At 53.1% G+C, this 16,110-nt stretch overlaps 7 protein-coding genes across 7 annotated transcripts; 5 read left to right on the top strand and 2 right to left on the bottom strand.

Moving 5' to 3' along the window:
- Positions 1-92: 92 nt before the first annotated feature.
- On the top strand, positions 93-3,828 carry rgsC (putative intermediate filament protein (Mdm1); the record flags this gene model as incomplete). Its single annotated transcript, XM_046085099.1, has 2 exons — positions 93-2,754; positions 2,813-3,828. The coding sequence occupies 2 exons, from the start codon at positions 93-95 to the stop codon at positions 3,826-3,828; spliced, it is 3,678 nt and encodes a 1,225-aa protein (XP_045941062.1).
- A 552-nt stretch (positions 3,829-4,380) lies between these two features.
- Positions 4,381-5,027, bottom strand: LDX57_003451 (uncharacterized protein; the record flags this gene model as incomplete). The annotated part of the gene is made up of 3 exons (XM_046085098.1): positions 4,381-4,527; positions 4,598-4,781; positions 4,840-5,027. The coding sequence occupies 3 exons, from the start codon at positions 5,025-5,027 to the stop codon at positions 4,381-4,383; spliced, it is 519 nt and encodes a 172-aa protein (XP_045941061.1).
- A 2,316-nt stretch (positions 5,028-7,343) lies between these two features.
- Positions 7,344-8,517, top strand: sonA (putative nuclear pore complex protein (SonA); the record flags this gene model as incomplete). The annotated part of the gene is made up of 2 exons (XM_046085097.1): positions 7,344-7,607; positions 7,690-8,517. The coding sequence occupies 2 exons, from the start codon at positions 7,344-7,346 to the stop codon at positions 8,515-8,517; spliced, it is 1,092 nt and encodes a 363-aa protein (XP_045941060.1).
- An 805-nt stretch (positions 8,518-9,322) lies between these two features.
- LDX57_003449 (Yae1 family protein) lies at positions 9,323-9,919 on the top strand (the record flags this gene model as incomplete). Its single annotated transcript, XM_046085096.1, has 1 exon — positions 9,323-9,919. The coding sequence occupies one exon, from the start codon at positions 9,323-9,325 to the stop codon at positions 9,917-9,919; it is 597 nt and encodes a 198-aa protein (XP_045941059.1).
- An 873-nt stretch (positions 9,920-10,792) lies between these two features.
- On the top strand, positions 10,793-11,871 carry LDX57_003448 (SMP-30/gluconolactonase/LRE family protein; the record flags this gene model as incomplete). The annotated part of the gene is made up of 3 exons (XM_046085095.1): positions 10,793-11,186; positions 11,255-11,492; positions 11,568-11,871. 3 exons carry the CDS (start codon positions 10,793-10,795, stop codon positions 11,869-11,871), a joined length of 936 nt encoding a protein of 311 aa, XP_045941058.1.
- A 273-nt stretch (positions 11,872-12,144) lies between these two features.
- Positions 12,145-13,326, bottom strand: LDX57_003447 (MYG1 family protein; the record flags this gene model as incomplete). The annotated part of the gene is made up of 2 exons (XM_046085094.1): positions 12,145-13,177; positions 13,265-13,326. 2 exons carry the CDS (start codon positions 13,324-13,326, stop codon positions 12,145-12,147), a joined length of 1,095 nt encoding a protein of 364 aa, XP_045941057.1.
- Positions 13,327-14,395: 1,069 nt separating this feature from the next.
- On the top strand, positions 14,396-15,779 carry LDX57_003446 (ICE2 family protein; the record flags this gene model as incomplete). Its single annotated transcript, XM_046085093.1, has 2 exons — positions 14,396-14,917; positions 14,976-15,779. The coding sequence occupies 2 exons, from the start codon at positions 14,396-14,398 to the stop codon at positions 15,777-15,779; spliced, it is 1,326 nt and encodes a 441-aa protein (XP_045941056.1).
- Positions 15,780-16,110: the final 331 nt, after the last annotated feature.

Raw genomic sequence — 16,110 nt, 5'->3', positions numbered from 1 at the left:
CTCTTCGGCAGGCCTTCTTTTCTTGCCTTCCCCTCCCTCGGAAGCGTCATGGGACTGTCTCCTTCGCTGACTGTGCATCTGGTCCGGGGAGAATGGCCCTGAACCGTCGTGATCTTGTTCTGCTGGGCACCGGTGGATTTATTGCGTGGGGCCTAGCCGTTCGTTGGATTCCTGTTCTGCGGTACCTGGGGTATGCCGTCGGACTAGGCATTCTCCTTGCGTCGGCCATTTTGTTCTCGCTCGTTATCCTGACCGTCCAGAAACCAAGCGTCACGAGGTATCCCCGCCCCAAGAACCCATGCGTTGCTGCCGTCGCTTCTCGTCACTGGAGACAGGAGGTGCAGGGCCTGCAAAGGCGCTCTAACTACCAGCCGGCCTCTCTCTTTCCTCCGTCCTTTGTTGTGTCGGAGGCCATTGACGACATACTGGCTCTTCTCGTCCGAGACTTCGTCGCGTCTTGGTACAAAAGCATCAGCCCAAGCCCTGTGTTTGTGAACGAGGTGGACCGAGTCATTAGAATAGCGGTTGGCAACCTACGCGATCGGATGCTGGACGAAGATCTGGTATCTCTCGTCGTGTCCCGCGTGTTCCCCATCTTGACAACGCATCTCAACGAGTTTGACGTCGCCGAGCGGTCAGTGCGCGGACGCAATCTAACGCGAAATGTTACCGAGTCGGAGGAACTGGATCTCGCCATTGCGAGCAAGTATCGCGATGGCCACCTGCATCCAGCTGCAGCGCTCTCGCTTGCCGATCAAAAACTAGTGGAGCAGGAATACCTCCGGAAGATTGCAAATGCACTACTCCCCCAACTGCTCCCGGAGACTGTCCTGAAAAGTCGCATCGTCTCGGTCCTGGTCAGGGAACTATTGTCTTGCGCTGTTCTCTTCCCCTTGGTGTCAGCCCTGTCGGATCCAGATACATGGAACCAGCTGATGGAGGCTTATGGGAGGACTGCTCTTCAGGATCGGAAAACGGTGCGTAAGCTCCGAGCGGCCTTGGACGAGCATGCATCTCCTGTTGCGAATGCAAAAAATGCCCGTCAATTTCCCCGGCTTGGCCCAAATGATTCTGAGCGTGCTTTTGAACGTTTTGTTCGAGCCATCCGCCGCTGCAACAATCTTTCAGATGCCAGGCGGTTCAGGGCACTCGTTGCGAGCCAGTTGAAACGAGAGACCATGGTCGAAGGACAAGACCAGGTTTATCTGCGACGCCTGGAAACTGGGAAGAGAGTCTTGGATCAGAAGGTATTCAAGCTTTCGACCAGTGGCGGCGGCGCAGTCTCGCACGCCTCCGTGGCAACGTCGCACTTTCACCGCAAAAGCTCCGCGTCACATGAGGCTTCGTTGGTAGACGTGATGCACGATGCTGCCGGCCTCTCATACTTCATGGAGTTCATGGATCGTCAGCAGCTCATGTCTTTGGTACAATTTTGGATTGTTGTTGACGGATTTCGCAATCCACTTGAAGATGACTTTGGCGACGAAAACTCTCCAGGCTCGACCCACTGGACAACGGCGGACCGAAATGATATAGCGTTGATAAGTGAGACATATCTCTCGAAGAGCGAGCTTAACGTGACCCAGGAGTCACGTCAAGCCGTGAAAGCGTTCCTGAGCGCGGGCAAGCGGGCAACTCCTGAGCAGTACCGTAGAGCTAGAACGGTGGTTTTGACTACCCAATCTGCCGTGTTGGAGGAGCTCCAGAACACTTATTATCCTAAATTCAAGCACTCTGATTTGTACTATAAGTATCTTGCTTCCGACGAGACCTCCCATCCGCGGTCTCATACCTCACCAGTGCCTCAGCAAAATTCCCCTTCCACCATGGAAGCGCTCGAAAGGCGGCCTCTTCCTCCTTTACTGGGTCGCACAGCATCACATCCAGGCATCAAACCAAAAGACCTTCGGAGGGCCGCGGTTTCCTCAAGCGATGTTCGAAGCATGGGCAAGTTATTTGATGATGACGAGCCTCTACGGCGATCCTTCGACTCGGAGCGATCGGCTCCACTGTTTGATGATGATTACGACACGGACCCTCTTGCCATGTCTACTAACAGTCTGGGCCGGGACTCGCAAAATGGCGAGAACGAAACGAACCAAAGTCAGGTGATTGAAACCATGGAAGCTGCACTGAATGAAATTATCACCAGCGAGCCAAAGAATGGCAGGCTGGAGGACCTCAAAGGCGTCGATTTACCTCCATCTGGATCTTCGAGCGAACCAGCTTCCAAATCTCCCCGGAGCTCGCTGGAATCGGCACGGGCAGAGTTTCGGGCCGATGACAAGGCGAAGCCCAGCATTGCCTCGCTAGGGCTTATAGACCAGTCTTCACGTCTGGGGGTTTTTGCCGATGATCTCTTCCCCGACCAGCAGAAGTTCATCGAGGATGAATACGAAGAACCGGTGGGGCCTGATGACAAGGATCCAGCCGACGAGGTCCTTAAGGCGGCCCCTGGCGACCTAGGGCTAACCGAAGCGGTTGAAGCGCTCACCGCAGATATTGAGAAACTAGGGTCACAAGAATCAGTGGTCGATGCTCTGACCAGGAAGGCGGAGCTCACCAACAATACGGCAGAACTGAGAATTCTCCGGAAATCCAAGGCTAGCATTCGACGTGAAATGCAGCGTAAGGAGATGCAACGACAACAGTACATCATCCAAGAAAGTGACAACAGCCTGTATGGTCGGTCGGCCGTTCGAATCAAGTCCATCGTCGTGGGCAAGGAAGAGGACGGCCGAGAATTTGCCATGTGTATGATATACCCTATTCTACTCCCATCCGGGCGATCAGCTAATAACACTTACTCCAGATGTGGTGGAAGTGCAAAGAAACGCCGGCGAGCAGATGCCCGCGGCCTCCTGGGCTGTTGCCCGCCGATACAGTGAATTCCACGAGCTTCACCACAAACTACGCATGAGGTACCCGTCGGTTCGCAACCTGGAGTTTCCTCGGCGCCGTATGGTCATGAAACTACAGAAGGAGTTCCTACAGAAGCGGCGACTGGCCCTTGAGGCCTATCTACAAAAACTACTCCTACTACCGGAAGTATGCCGCAGCCGGGATCTGCGTGCGTTTCTATCCCAGCGAGCCATCATTCCCCGCGACGAGAATCCTCGTGAGGGAGAGACCAAGGACCTAGTGACTCGGATATACAATTCGGTTGCGGATGGGATGGACGACTTCCTGGGAAATTTCGGCGTATTGGATCAGCTTTCGACGGCCGGGCAGAACCTCATTTCCGCCGCGACCACGCAGCAACAGGGCCCTGCTTCGGAGTCCGGACTTGCCACCGAGGATGCTGTGACGGCGGCGGAGGCAGAAGCGGAGCTAAATGCGTTTGAAGACCGGGAACTGGAGCCGTTCATAAAGCCGATTTGCGATCTATTCTTAGAGGCATTCGAGCTGAATCGCGGGAACAATTGGCTGCGAGGCCGCGCGGTTGTCGTCGTCCTACACCAGCTGCTGGGAGGCACTATCGAGCGTAAGGTGCGTGAAGGGGCGCGATCGCTAGTCCAGGACGAACCCTTACTGCGATACCTCGCTCTGGCCAAAGAAACCCTTTGGCCCGGGGGTTCGCTGCGTCAGAGTAAAGTACGCACGGCGTCCGAGCGATTAAAGAGTCGCACCGAGGCCAGTCTGGTCCTGGCCACGCTGGTTCCAGAGCTTGCGGGCAACGTCGTAGGACGGGCCAATGCGCAAGGGGCCGCGCGCCGGATTTTCGCGACCCTGAATAACCAGCGACTCAACACGCACCTGGTGTTTACCGTTTTGGATGAGATCACTTCCGTTCTCTTCGGTGGAGTGGACTCGGGTCGGGTGCGATGAAGGATGTTTCTGCATGCGCAGTTCATTATCATCGTTTACTTCGGATGTATCTAATAGATAATAATAATGATGTTATGGCCGAATCGATTCCGGGCTAGTCCAGCCAAGCGACTAGGGCAACTTAGTGGCCGTCGGGGATGCATCTTTAATTCGGCCGATCTCTACGTACTTCGCAGCCCTGATCAAAATGGTTCGTCCCAGGATTACAAAGATCTTTCGTATTGTTCAGCTGGTAAAGAGAGTGACACCGATCCGAGGAATAGACCATTTAGCTCTTGATCTCTCCGCAAACAGAGTGATCCAGCCACGGCACATAATAAACAAACAAACCCAGCAGATAGACAAGGAAACCGAGAGAATGATTGCAGTGACAAACGCCATCTGAGCTCCAGCTTCTACATCCCCACTAGCCTTCAGACCCGAAAAGACCGGAGCAGCAAGACAAGAGACGAGAAGAAGTAATAGAAAAGAGGGGGGTGAACAATTGCCCGTACGAGCATTAGAGAGAAGCGAATGGGTGTGGACCTTGGCCTGGCTGGCAACAATCCATCTCTACGCCTCTTCCTTCTTCTTCTTGGACTTCTTACTGGGCGGTTGGGGAGGGCCTTGCTTGGTCTGGTGAACAATCAGACGTGTCCAGCACTCATCTTTGTCCCACTCAAAGCCAGCAAGGTAGGGCTTGTCAAGTTCGTCGTCGGCCTGGAAGAACAGGTTAACTCAGTTTCTCCAAAACGTGAGGAATACCTGCAACGGCTTGGTGTCAACGTACCTTCTTCTTGAATTGCTTGTAGATTGCGTCCAGCGCATCCTTGATCGTGACACCCTTCATATTCCGAGCAGTCACTTCCAGTCCCAGCGGGAAGTGCAGGTCAATCTTCTTGACCGGTGGGTTGATGAGCTGAAGCTTAAGAATGTCTTTATCCTCGATTGAGGCTGGTGAGGTGTTGAGTTTCCTGCGAGGATTTAGTCTGCGGACGGGAGCATGATCACCAAGTGGACTATTAAACCTACCATCCGGTCTTCTGTGTCTCGATTGGCAGCGTTAACTCAATCTTCTGGTCCTCTAGGTCTTTGATGTTCCAGACACCTTCCGCGTGTGACGAGGTGCGCCTGTGGGTTTTCTTGGCCTCCTTGTCGTCTTTGGGAGATATCGACAAGCCAGCAACGGCGGAGTCAACCTTCGTGAGTTCGGCAGACATGGTTCAAACCAGGTGGGAGATGCAGATACGGATCACTGTAGATGCCCAGGTGGAGATGGTTAGTACCTCTTCAGACTGGGAGATGATGGGGTGATGGGGTGATGGGACGAAGGTCAAGCACATGAGCATAAAGAGAGAAGGGGAGTGGAGAGGAACGAGGAGAAGAGAAAGAAGGGGGAAGAGGAGGAGGATGACAGGCTACGGGGATGGATGGAACCTACCAAGCTGTTGGAGAGAATACTACAGGGAGAATGGATGAAAGAGAAAAGAGAAGGAGAAGAAGAAGAAGAAGAAGAAGAAAGAGGAAGGAGAAGAGGAAAAGGAGGGAAGTAGAAGAGGGGAACGACCGGGGCAGGTGACCAGAGACCGGGCCATCATCCAATGCATCCGACGGTGTAATGAACCAGGAGTACCGACTACCTACTCTTGCCAGCCAAGCAGAGGGTGGCTTTTCGGTACCTACTACCTCCCTCCCTGCCTGCCAGCAGGAATCCGGTACGAACCACCATTGGATCAATGCGGACGCCGTACGATGAATGACGATGCCGCATGCTGCGGGGTCTGGCAAGCCTTCATTCTTCGTCCTTTCTCCCTTTGATGCTTTCATTCGTTCCTGCACCTGGAGACATTCTTGTTTCATCTATGCTGGCTGGCGCTTTGAATTGGCGTATTCAGTTAGGATCCAGATGGTCATACCTCGATTTCCATTCTCTACAGATGATGTAGGGGGTCTCCACCTTGGCGCATTGGAGGTAGTGAATCCGTCGACTGTTTCATGATTCCTGTCCCCAATCGACTGTCTGTCTAGGGACTACTTCGACCCGTCACCTTACTACTCAATACTGAGTACTGAGTAAGTACATACAGTACACATCCCAACAGAAGGCCGGGGCAACCGGATCACGCGAGGAATTGAGTGAATTGACGTCGAGAGCTCTCGACGGAGGTCCACCAAGGCTGCACCCCGCATTCCCGCCCGCTCCACTCGCCCCGTCTAAACGTCTTAGTCCCGTCAACGGATCATCGCTCGCTTTTTCCTGCAGGGATTCTCGACGTGGGAGGGGGGGGGGGGGGGGCGAAGATGGACTAGGTGAGTAGGCCACCTGCTCAAGGAGACTGTGAGTATGAAGAAGAGCGACGAGGGAAAAGAAAAAAAAAGATACTGTCGAGAACAGTCGGTACTTTTTTTCTGTCACCCCGAACAATGCCGATCATACCATGAGAGACGCTGCGTGGGTGACACGTCATGCCAGACCATGTGTGAATATATTCCTCAATTATTCTGATTTCCCCAGTGCTAGTGACTTCCGGCCTTCTTCTGGGATCTTCCATCGGAGAGGGTTTCAGCTCCTCGTCCAAGTCATGGCATCATGGCCAAACCTTGTCGCTCCCCCCTCATTATTGGATGATCTCTGCCAGCCATTGGTCCGAGTGGGCAGACTCGGGTGGTGTGATGCGCGAACCCCAGTCGATAAGGGGTGGTGTTACCTCCTCGATCCATGCAGGTGTATACGTCAAAAGATGAGGAGATGCAGCGAGGGTGGTCATATCATCGTATGGTTGGCGGCTGGCCGATGATCTCGGGCGGTACGGAGTACAAGATGTCTCGTCCTTGAATCCAGGCCCCTTCCGTCTCGTTGATCGGCCATGAACCTCGCAGCAAACAGATAAAGACCATTGAATGAGTTGCAAGTCATTCTTTGTACGGATGAGGGAATGACGGGCCCGAGACGTCACCTTACGCTAGTTCGTATCGGACTATAATTTCTGTTCTTTGTCTTAATCCATGTAGTTTATCCTCTTCGTTCGGTCTTTGTTTTCAGGTCACCCGGGAAAATATATACATTAGGTGTAGGTAGGAACTTTGAGGATTTTTATTTAAGCTTCCGGCATCCCCTTTTTACGGACCTCCTCAACCACCAAAAGGCGGTTAATTACCCTGTACACGTAGAGAAATGATGTTTATCTACACTGTCTACACCGTAGGACTGTAGGCAGGTAGGTAGTGAAGTGTGTACCTTGGAGGGTGACAACTTCGGGGGCGGTGTGAAGGGCCCGAGGATACTGCCGCCTCGTCAGGTCAAGCTGGCGGTCCTGTTCAGCGCGTCGTCTCTTTCTTGACCATCAACCCCCTCGCGACCCTTTGTTTGACCTGGACTCCCCTCTTGCATTGACTACTCAAGACTAGGCAAATATTGCCCAGTCAGGTGTTTATCCGACTATTACTCTTGGCCTAGTCCCCGTGCCTGCAATACTCGGTGCTACCGTATTGGATCGGACGGGTCTTCCAAAAAAAGGCAAAAAGTTCTCGCTCGAATGTCGCTCTTCGGTAACGTCGGCGCTACGTCGACATCGGCAGGCCAAGCAAACACCACCGGTGATATATCGAAAGATGTCGCTCTCGCTCTACCTCCGGAGGATAGCATCTCAGACCTTCAATTCTCTCCCGCTACCGATCATCTCGCAGTAGCCTCGTGGGACAAGAAAGTCCGCATCTATGAAATCAACGAACAAGGCCAGAGTGAAGGAAAAGCGCTCTTCGATCACGAAGCCCCCGTTCTAAACTGTTGTTGGGCACCGGTGAGTCTGATTACCTCGGAGCGCCATAGGAAGCTTCCTCCCTCCCGGTCCATTGCTAACGAACTTTTTTTTCGCACGCTAGGATGGAACGAAAGTGGTAGGGGCCGGCGCCGACAAAGCTGCTCGCATGCTCGATCTTGCTTCGAATAGCACGACCGCCGTTCAAGTGGCTGCCCACGATGCTCCAATCAAATGCTGTCAAATGATCCCCAACCCGAATGGAAATGGCCCCCTTCTCGTCACCGGCTCATGGGATAAAACAATCAAGTACTGGGATATCCGAAGCTCGAACCCCATTGCCACGGTAGAATGTCAAGAGCGCGTTTACACGATGGATGTGAAGAACAAACTGCTTGTTGTCGGAACCGCCGATCGGTACATCAACATCATCAATCTGGACAACCCTACCAAATTTTACAAAACCATGCAGTCGCCTCTGAAGTGGCAGACGCGGGTAGTCAGCTGCTTTACCGACGCAACGGGGTTTGCGGTCGGCAGTATTGAGGGCCGGTGTGCCATCCAGTACGTCGAGGAGAAGGACTCCAACTCCAACTTCAGTTTCAAGTGTCACCGCGAGACTCCTCCCAACCAGCGGGACCTTAACAACATCTATTCTGTCAATGCAATCTCATTCCACCCGGTCCACGGTACTTTCAGCACGGCAGGTAGTGACGGCACCTTCCACTTCTGGGATAAAGACGCCAAACATCGCCTGAAGGGCTATCCCTCCGTCGGAGGACAGATCTCTAGCACGGCCTTCAACCGCACCGGCACCATCTTTGCCTACGCCGTGAGTTATGACTGGAGCAAGGGATACTCGGCCAACACCCAACAGCTTCCAAACAAGGTGATGCTGCATCCGGTTGCACAGGAAGAAGTGAAACCTCGGCCGAACACTCGGAAAAGGTAACGGCAGAGTACGGAGCATCTAAAATGGGGCGTCGCATGGGGTTCGGCGTGCCTGGGGCCAGCTTGTTTTAAGTCGATACCAAATATCAACAATGTCGGATCCAGGGTCCTCATTTTGACGGTTCGTTTTCGATCAATGACCAGTCATCTAAATGGTCTTGGTCACGCTGGGTTGATTTCTTTGCATTATGATCCTTATCTCTTGTCTCTCTTCCTTGATTTTTCTTTCTCCCTTCCTGTTCAACATCCATCCGTCATGTATTTCTTTTTCTTTTTCTTCCCCCCGGAATATTTCTTAAAAAATCCTTGGGAATGCATATGAGCGAATAATTTCTGGTGGGCTATTTCTACACGGCCGTTTTCTTTCTTGTTCACTTCTCATGCCCTACCTACCCATAATTCCCGAGGGAAGTGTTGAGCAACCTCTTATGTTTGTAGTCAGCTTTTATAGTCCATAGACAAAGAGTAGCAATAAAGATCACCCATCTCCCAAACATGAGGGGGTGGGGTGAGGAACAACGTCGGTGTCAAGAAGACCATTCACTCTGGCGGGGTTTGGAGGGGCAGCACGGAGTAGTTTAACATTGGGAGAAAATAAGAATCCCGCCGTTTGCCGGAAGCTTTTCACTAACAACCATTTGTCTTGCTTTCGTACCTCTCCTCTCCATAATTATTTCCTCCACTTCTCATTAAAACATCCAAAGTTCAACTGGGTGCCTAATCTACTTCTGTGCGACCTCTGGTACTGAATCAATCGCCTGCTCACTTCCTCCACCATCCCCGCAGCACACGGCCTGATCGATCAAATGGAGAATAATCTGCTTGAGAGTCTTCTTGACCTAGAAGAAGAGTTCTACCAGGAAGGATATAATCTAGGGGTTTCTGACGGCGCCAAAGCCGGATATACCGAAGGGAGCGTGTTTGCCGTTGAGAAAGGATTCGAAAAATTCATTGAGCTCGGGCGTCTTTATGGGAAAGCTCTCGTCTGGGCCCAGCGGTTGGCAGACAGCAAGCCATCGAAGAAGCCCGATCATGATCCTTCTGAATTAGGATCTTCCGATGCACCTCAGCGGGCCAACGGCGAGGAAGAGCAAATTTCGCTAAAGCCATCCATCTGCACGGAAATGTCGAGCTTTCCCTCCAGTTCTAGGCTAGCCAAAAATATCGACACGCTCCTTGAGCTTGTTGATCCTGCGTCTCTGCCAATGCAAAATACCGAGGAGGCTGTCACCGACGTGGATGAGCGCTTGAAGGGCGCTATCATCAAGGCCAAGCTCATCCAGCGTGCTCTTGGGGAAAGGGAAGACGTGTCGGATGTTCATCCGGATGCGAAAGACACGCAGACTGCGGGCGACGGGACTGGCAGCATTGAAGACATCAGCGCGCTTAATATCCGGCACTGATTTTGAACATCCTCCCCTCTGCAGGACCCCCTCCCGCAAAATCACATATATTCTGCGGTCTGCTCCCCCGGCATACCACATCCCACGTCCTCTCGGAGTTCCTCCGGCCGCGACCGAGCATACCTGCCGTTCTCGGAGGCTCCCTACGCAAGGCGATCACTGGGGTACATTCGATTCTAGTGAGCCTCGAACGAATCATATGGCTGTCTCAAGCTTGAAGTTACCCCTCCCGTGGTTTCGCCTCAATTATCGGGTTATTCTTCAATACCCCCTCAACGGCAATACACCGCCTGTCCTCCAATTAACGCCATTGACCTGGCCTTGGTGGACTATAAAATCTCCGACGATCACCCTGTCCCCTTCATTCAAGAATTGTCTTCAGCTCCGCATGTTTATTACTCTGATCCAGCCTGCCCAATTGCGACGGACCAGGACATAGGACACTCTGCCAGCATTTCATTTCTCGACCCCTGTGAATTGCCTTGAGCACCCCAAGAACAAGAAGTGAATATGCGCTTGGTTTCGCTACAATGCCAGCTGCTTCTTCTTGGATGCGCGTGTGCACAATCTGGAATCACCGCCCCGATTTCAGAGATTTGTGGGCCTTCCGTGACATGCATTAACCATTACGCAAATGTCCTGCCGTGAGTTTGATCTCTAGCGTATTAGAAAGGAAGACAGAGGAAGACATGCTGATGTGCAATCAGCTATCATTTCTTTCGCAACGTCTCTACCCTGGATGCTCCTACGACGTTCGGTGATACTTCAATTGCCAACGGTTCTGTGCTATCAGAAGTGAAATCGGCCGATTTTGTCGTCTTTGACAAAGAAAGGGGGCTAGAGATACTGGGCTCTAAACCTAGCTACGAGTTCATGTTTGCAGTGTCCGAAGCCGTCCACGAGGCACCTGTTTACGTGGCGTCACAAAATAAACTGTACCTGTCACAATTGGCTCCCCCGGCCGGCTACCTGCCCCAGCTTGTGGTCGATCTAAACCAAGACCCTCCTACGCTGTCGGAATTTCTGTCCGACCCCCCTGTTTATGCCCCAAATGGCGGCACTTTCCATAACGGCAAGATCATCTGGGGAGCCTCCGGTGGGAATCGGTCTGTCGGGGGTGGCGAGCAGCGTGTATCTTTGAGGACACTGGATCCGGAGACCAACAAGACCACTAACTTGGTCAATAACTATTACGGCTTCTACTTTAACACTATCGATGACCTAGCCGTGCATCCGAGGACGGGAGATATTTGGTTCACAGACCCTCGTTAGTTGATCCCGTGCATTGATCCCACCACGCTATAGTCGAGACGCATGGGCTAATATGTGAGCAAGACTACTCTTGGTTCAATTCTCTTAGCGATACCCCTCCACAACTTCCGTCAGCTAGCTACAGGTACAATGGGTCCTCGGGCGCCGTCATGGTCGTGGATGACAGCATTGGCCAGCCCAATGGCATTGCCTTCAATCCGGACGGCACGACCGTATACATCAGCGACACTGCCGCGGTCAGTGGGCCCGTCGACCCCGACGCCGGACATCCGGGGACCCCTTTTAATGCCACCCATCGCAGGTATGCTCCCTCTTTTTTTTTTTTAGTCCGTAGCACATGAGAGCAATGTGATCGACCGTTCTAACTTTATGACAGGACTGTCTATGCTTTTGATGTGAGCAGCGATGGTACTCAGGCCTTGAATAAGCGCCCTATCTATTTGGCGGCCGGGTTCGTGCCGGATGGCCTCAAGGTGGCCGCGAATGGGTATATCTTGGCAGGGACTGGACGAGGCGTCGACGTACTAGACCCAGCTGGCCAGCTTCTCCTGACGATCCAGACGAACTACACGGTGCAAAACTTTGCCTGGACAGGCCCCGAACTCAAAACCCTCTGGTTGATGGGGAACGGGGGGATCAGCAAGGTTGAGTGGGAGCTTGCAGGCCAGGAATTGAAGTGATCGCCAACACCACCCAAGGAAGTGCTTTGCATTGAGCACGCGCTGATCGGAGTCAATCCGAGCGGATGGTGACTGGACATAGACAATGTACAATGAGGAGAGGGTGAGTAGAGAAGGGAGGATAGAGGAATAAACGAAACAAAGACTTTTAGACCACCAATGCAACGACCCGTATTGCCCCAGATTCGTAAATAGAAAGATTATGCAAATTGAAATGCGCCGTAAATCATGATTGGAAATCCGCAGCCGCTCCTTGAAGAAGATCGCTTCACACTATTGCTCCAGGCCCCGAGCGGCCATGGCGAATGCACCGTCCTTGGTCTGATGCCCACCAATGAAGCCGCTCGCGTGAACAAAGACGGCTCCTTGAGGGATGGCGGGCTTGCCGGTCTTCTCAGCCTCAGCAGCCATGACGCCATCCAGGTCCGCGTCGCGGACCCCGCGCCAGGATTCCGGGAGGGGCTTGCGCGACTGGAAGCTCCCCTCGCTGACCGACACACACTGCACGCGCCACTTGGAGCCTTCATTGGCGCTCTCGGGGTAGAGAACGTAGTACACCTGCTCCTCGGAGTTCTGCTCCCCAGCACCGGACGCCTCCTGCTCAAAGTTGTACAGGTGCTCTTTCCACGGGACACCGCCCTGCGGCAGCACGATGATACGGCCGGAAGGATGAACGTCGCGGCGGGAGCGATAGGCGGCGCCGACGGTCGTCCGGGCGGGCAACCAGGAGGTGGCCGCGTGGTGCAACTTGCGCGTGAACACGTTACCGATGAAGGTGCTGGCCCGGGCAAAGAGGCTGTCCTCGTCCTGGGGCTCCCCGGGCGGGCAGGTGGGGTCGGCGTTGTTCATGTCGCCCACGACGGAGGCAATGGTGATGCCACCATCCTTGAACCGTTTCTCGATGTTGGCAGTCGCCAGAGCGGCCGGATCGTAGGCCGAGACGCCGTTGTCGTTGGCATCGATGGCCTCGATGAAATCGGTGTAGAGCTTCTCATACAAGAGGGTGACGTCTTCGTGGTCCAACGGCAACGAGGTGTGCTGCGCGATAATGGCGCGACCAAAGTGCATGTACACTAAGCCGGCGGACGAGAGCTTGGTGTGGTGGCTGGGGAAGGTGGTTGCGAATGTCCGCTGGTGATGGTCATAGCGGTTGCTGGCGGGGTCATATTCGCCGCCAACATCGACGACGGTATGGCAGGTGGCCAGTTGGGCGGGATCCCGAGTGCGGACGAGAGCAGAGGCGGAGTAGGTCGGGAGCTGACGGAGGAGGTAGACGGCGAGGGCCTCGTCAGCGTGGAAGTGGCCGCTATGAAAGGATCAGTAATGAGCAAACGATCATTGGAAGATAGCGGACTAGAAGGAGTAGCGGAAGGGGAAACGAGGGAAGACGGACTTGTGGGTGCCAATCAAGGGCGAAGAAGTCTTGATCTTCTTGGTGAGAGTCTCGTCGGCCATTTTGAAGAGAGATCGGAAGCGTAGCATCCAGTATCAAAGGGCAAAGAGGGTTGATTGACAGTCGACGGAGAGATGAAGCTGATCCGGGGCCTCTCCTCATCGGGCAGTTAGGGCTCCGGTCCGGGGGCTGTCTCTGCTCACGTGCTCTATGTACGTGCATACTTACATAATTATGCCTAATTAGTACATAATTAGCTAGTACCGGTACCTGTACATAATGATACATACAGACAGCGGTACCGTATCCTCCCCTTCTCTCTGTCTTCCTTTCCCTTCTTCTCCTCTCCCTCTCTCCTCTCTTCGAAACAATGATGGAAACGTCTTGAAGGACAACCATCTGTGGGACCGAACTTATATCAAGTGTTACTCATGATCATCAAACGAGGTTGCTGCAAATCCAAACTCAAATACAAAAACCCTTCTGGCGTTGACCGCTATTTAGTCTGCTTAGTGGATGAGCAATGAGTCCCGACAATTAGAATTAAACTCCCTCTTCTCTTTCGCTGCCTCTTTTCATATTCTCTTTCGAAGTGCCTTATCTCTGACGCCTTTCCTTCTCTTCTGGAGACCGTGAGATCGTGTGCTTTTACTTTGCCTGTCTGATACTCTGCTTACCAGCGGAACCACGTGAAAGTCCGTTCCGTTGCGTCTGAGACAAACAGGGAAAAAAAAGAAAGAGAAAAAAAAAACGAAAGGAAGAGAGCGCGCGCAAAGATAAGATCAAAAACCTCCCCAGGAAGACAAATCGAGAGAAAATAGAAAAGAGATCAAAGGTCAAGAAAGAACAGAACGGAACAGACCTCTACGGACTACTTCTGTCTACTTTGCTTACCTTTTTCTTTCTACTCTTTCTTCCTTTTTGCCTCTCTTCTATCACCCACCTTTCCTTCTCCTGACTAAGGATTTCGTCACCCCGTCATCCCATCTCTTCATATCTCCACTCCCTCGTGTCGGGTGTTTGTAGCCTACGCCAGCGGCTGCCTCTTTTCTTGCATCGTCTTTCTTTCGTCCTCTCGGCTACTTTCTTTCTCCTGGCGTGCGCGCGTGTCCTTTCCGCCAACTCTATCCGATGTGGCTCTTCCGGATTCTCTCGTCGGCCTTCTTCCTGACCGTGACCGTTTCCTCCATTCCCCTGGCCTTCGATGTGGGCGGAAAGACATGCGGTCTGGCATTCTCCCTATCTCTAGCGACCTTCTACTTCCTATTTTCGCTCCTGCGCCTTACCACGCCTGATCGTTCTTGGCTTCGCTCCTCCCTGATCATCCTCATTCGATCGACGCAATGGATTATCATCCCGGTTCTGCTGATTTGGTCCCTTAATCGCTTTTCGATCGACGCGGACAATAACCCTGGATGGGTGGAGCGAACCTTCAGCCGGAACCGAGCTCAGGATGCTTCGATCAAGGAGTGGCTGTTCGGGCCCGGCGGCCTGATAGAAGTATTGACAATTGGCAACTGGGATAAACTTTTGAGATGGTCAACCCCCTTCTTTCAGCTGGTGGAAGGGTTCTGCAGTCTATTGGTGATTCAGGCTGCAGGGCAGATCACTCGCTGGCTAGTCAACCGTGGTGGACGAAGCGATAGCTGGATGGTAAGTACACGTTAGTGTCCACCTCAACCACGCCCAAGGGCTAACCGTCTCTTATTAGATCGGTCTCCTGGTTCTTTCCGCCTCCATAATTTCAAGTGCCGTTTACTTCCTTTGGCGGGTCCTTCAATTTCCTGAAATCTCCAATGTCGATGCGGCCCTGATTGGTGTGTCGATCACCTGTGCTGTGATCTTGTGCGCGTGGGGGATTGGGAGTGGTCGCGGGAACCCCGTGGAGAGCTCTCTACTGTTCGCATACATCGTTTTGTGCATCTACCAGATCTTTACCGACTATCAGCCGTCATACCCCGTGGAATCGGTTCCGTCCCCCGCACAGGCTGGAGATTTCCCACCGCTACCGCCCATAATCATGGCCTCCTACACCACCTTACTCCATGCTCTGTCCCTCCTGCCCTCTATTATCCACGCCGCTTTCAACGTCATCACGGCCGTCTTCGGCGCGGTGACCCCGTCCGTGCTGATCTCGTTAACCTATCGCATTGCGGTTTTGTACGCGTCCACTCGAATTATACCTGCTGTCCGCGAATCGGGCGCCCGTGCACTATCGCAAGAAGCCTCGTTGGATGATTCGGACGCTGCAGGCCAATTTTTGGGCCTCTTGAGTTACTTTGCGCCGTCTATACTCATTTCCGTTTACACAAGTTTATTGATGCAGCATTTCGCTTCAACCTCCCAAGCCATGGGAGGGAGCGGCGAATGGTGGAGCAGTCAAGGGGGTGGCGGTGGTAACCTCTGGCGATGGGTCAATCTGGCCTGCACAATGGCCCTGTATGCCGTTGAACTCTGGCTGGGCGAAAACGACGACCTGGATTCGGGATTGGCGGGTCACTGGAAGTCTGACTGAAGCAATGGCGACCCGGCCCGGTTACCTTAGAGGCGTCTGTAGCCTGCGACAAGATCCCGATTCTTGTGGACCGTGTAACGACGGGCCCCACACACACACCCCGGCGTCAACTGCCTGTGCATGCGTTTGTAGCTTGACCACACGGTTTTATGGAATTGGTGACATGAATCGACTGTGGACGCATCAAGAGACTCAATAAAAGCACGAGTCCGATCTAGTCGGTACATGCGACTTGTGGATGGTGGTTGATCAGCCGGTGGCCCTTGGGATTTCCCCACTCGCTCGTAAAGGCGACACCTACCTCTCATATCTAACACCGTCTCGGCATACT

Source organism: Aspergillus melleus (genome assembly GCF_016097325.1).
Source record: "Aspergillus melleus strain CBS 546.65 chromosome Unknown contig2, whole genome shotgun sequence".
Lineage (NCBI taxonomy): Eukaryota > Fungi > Ascomycota > Eurotiomycetes > Eurotiales > Aspergillaceae > Aspergillus > Aspergillus melleus.
Note: the sequence above shows the minus strand (reverse complement) of the source record. Positions and strands in the feature narration are given on the sequence as shown.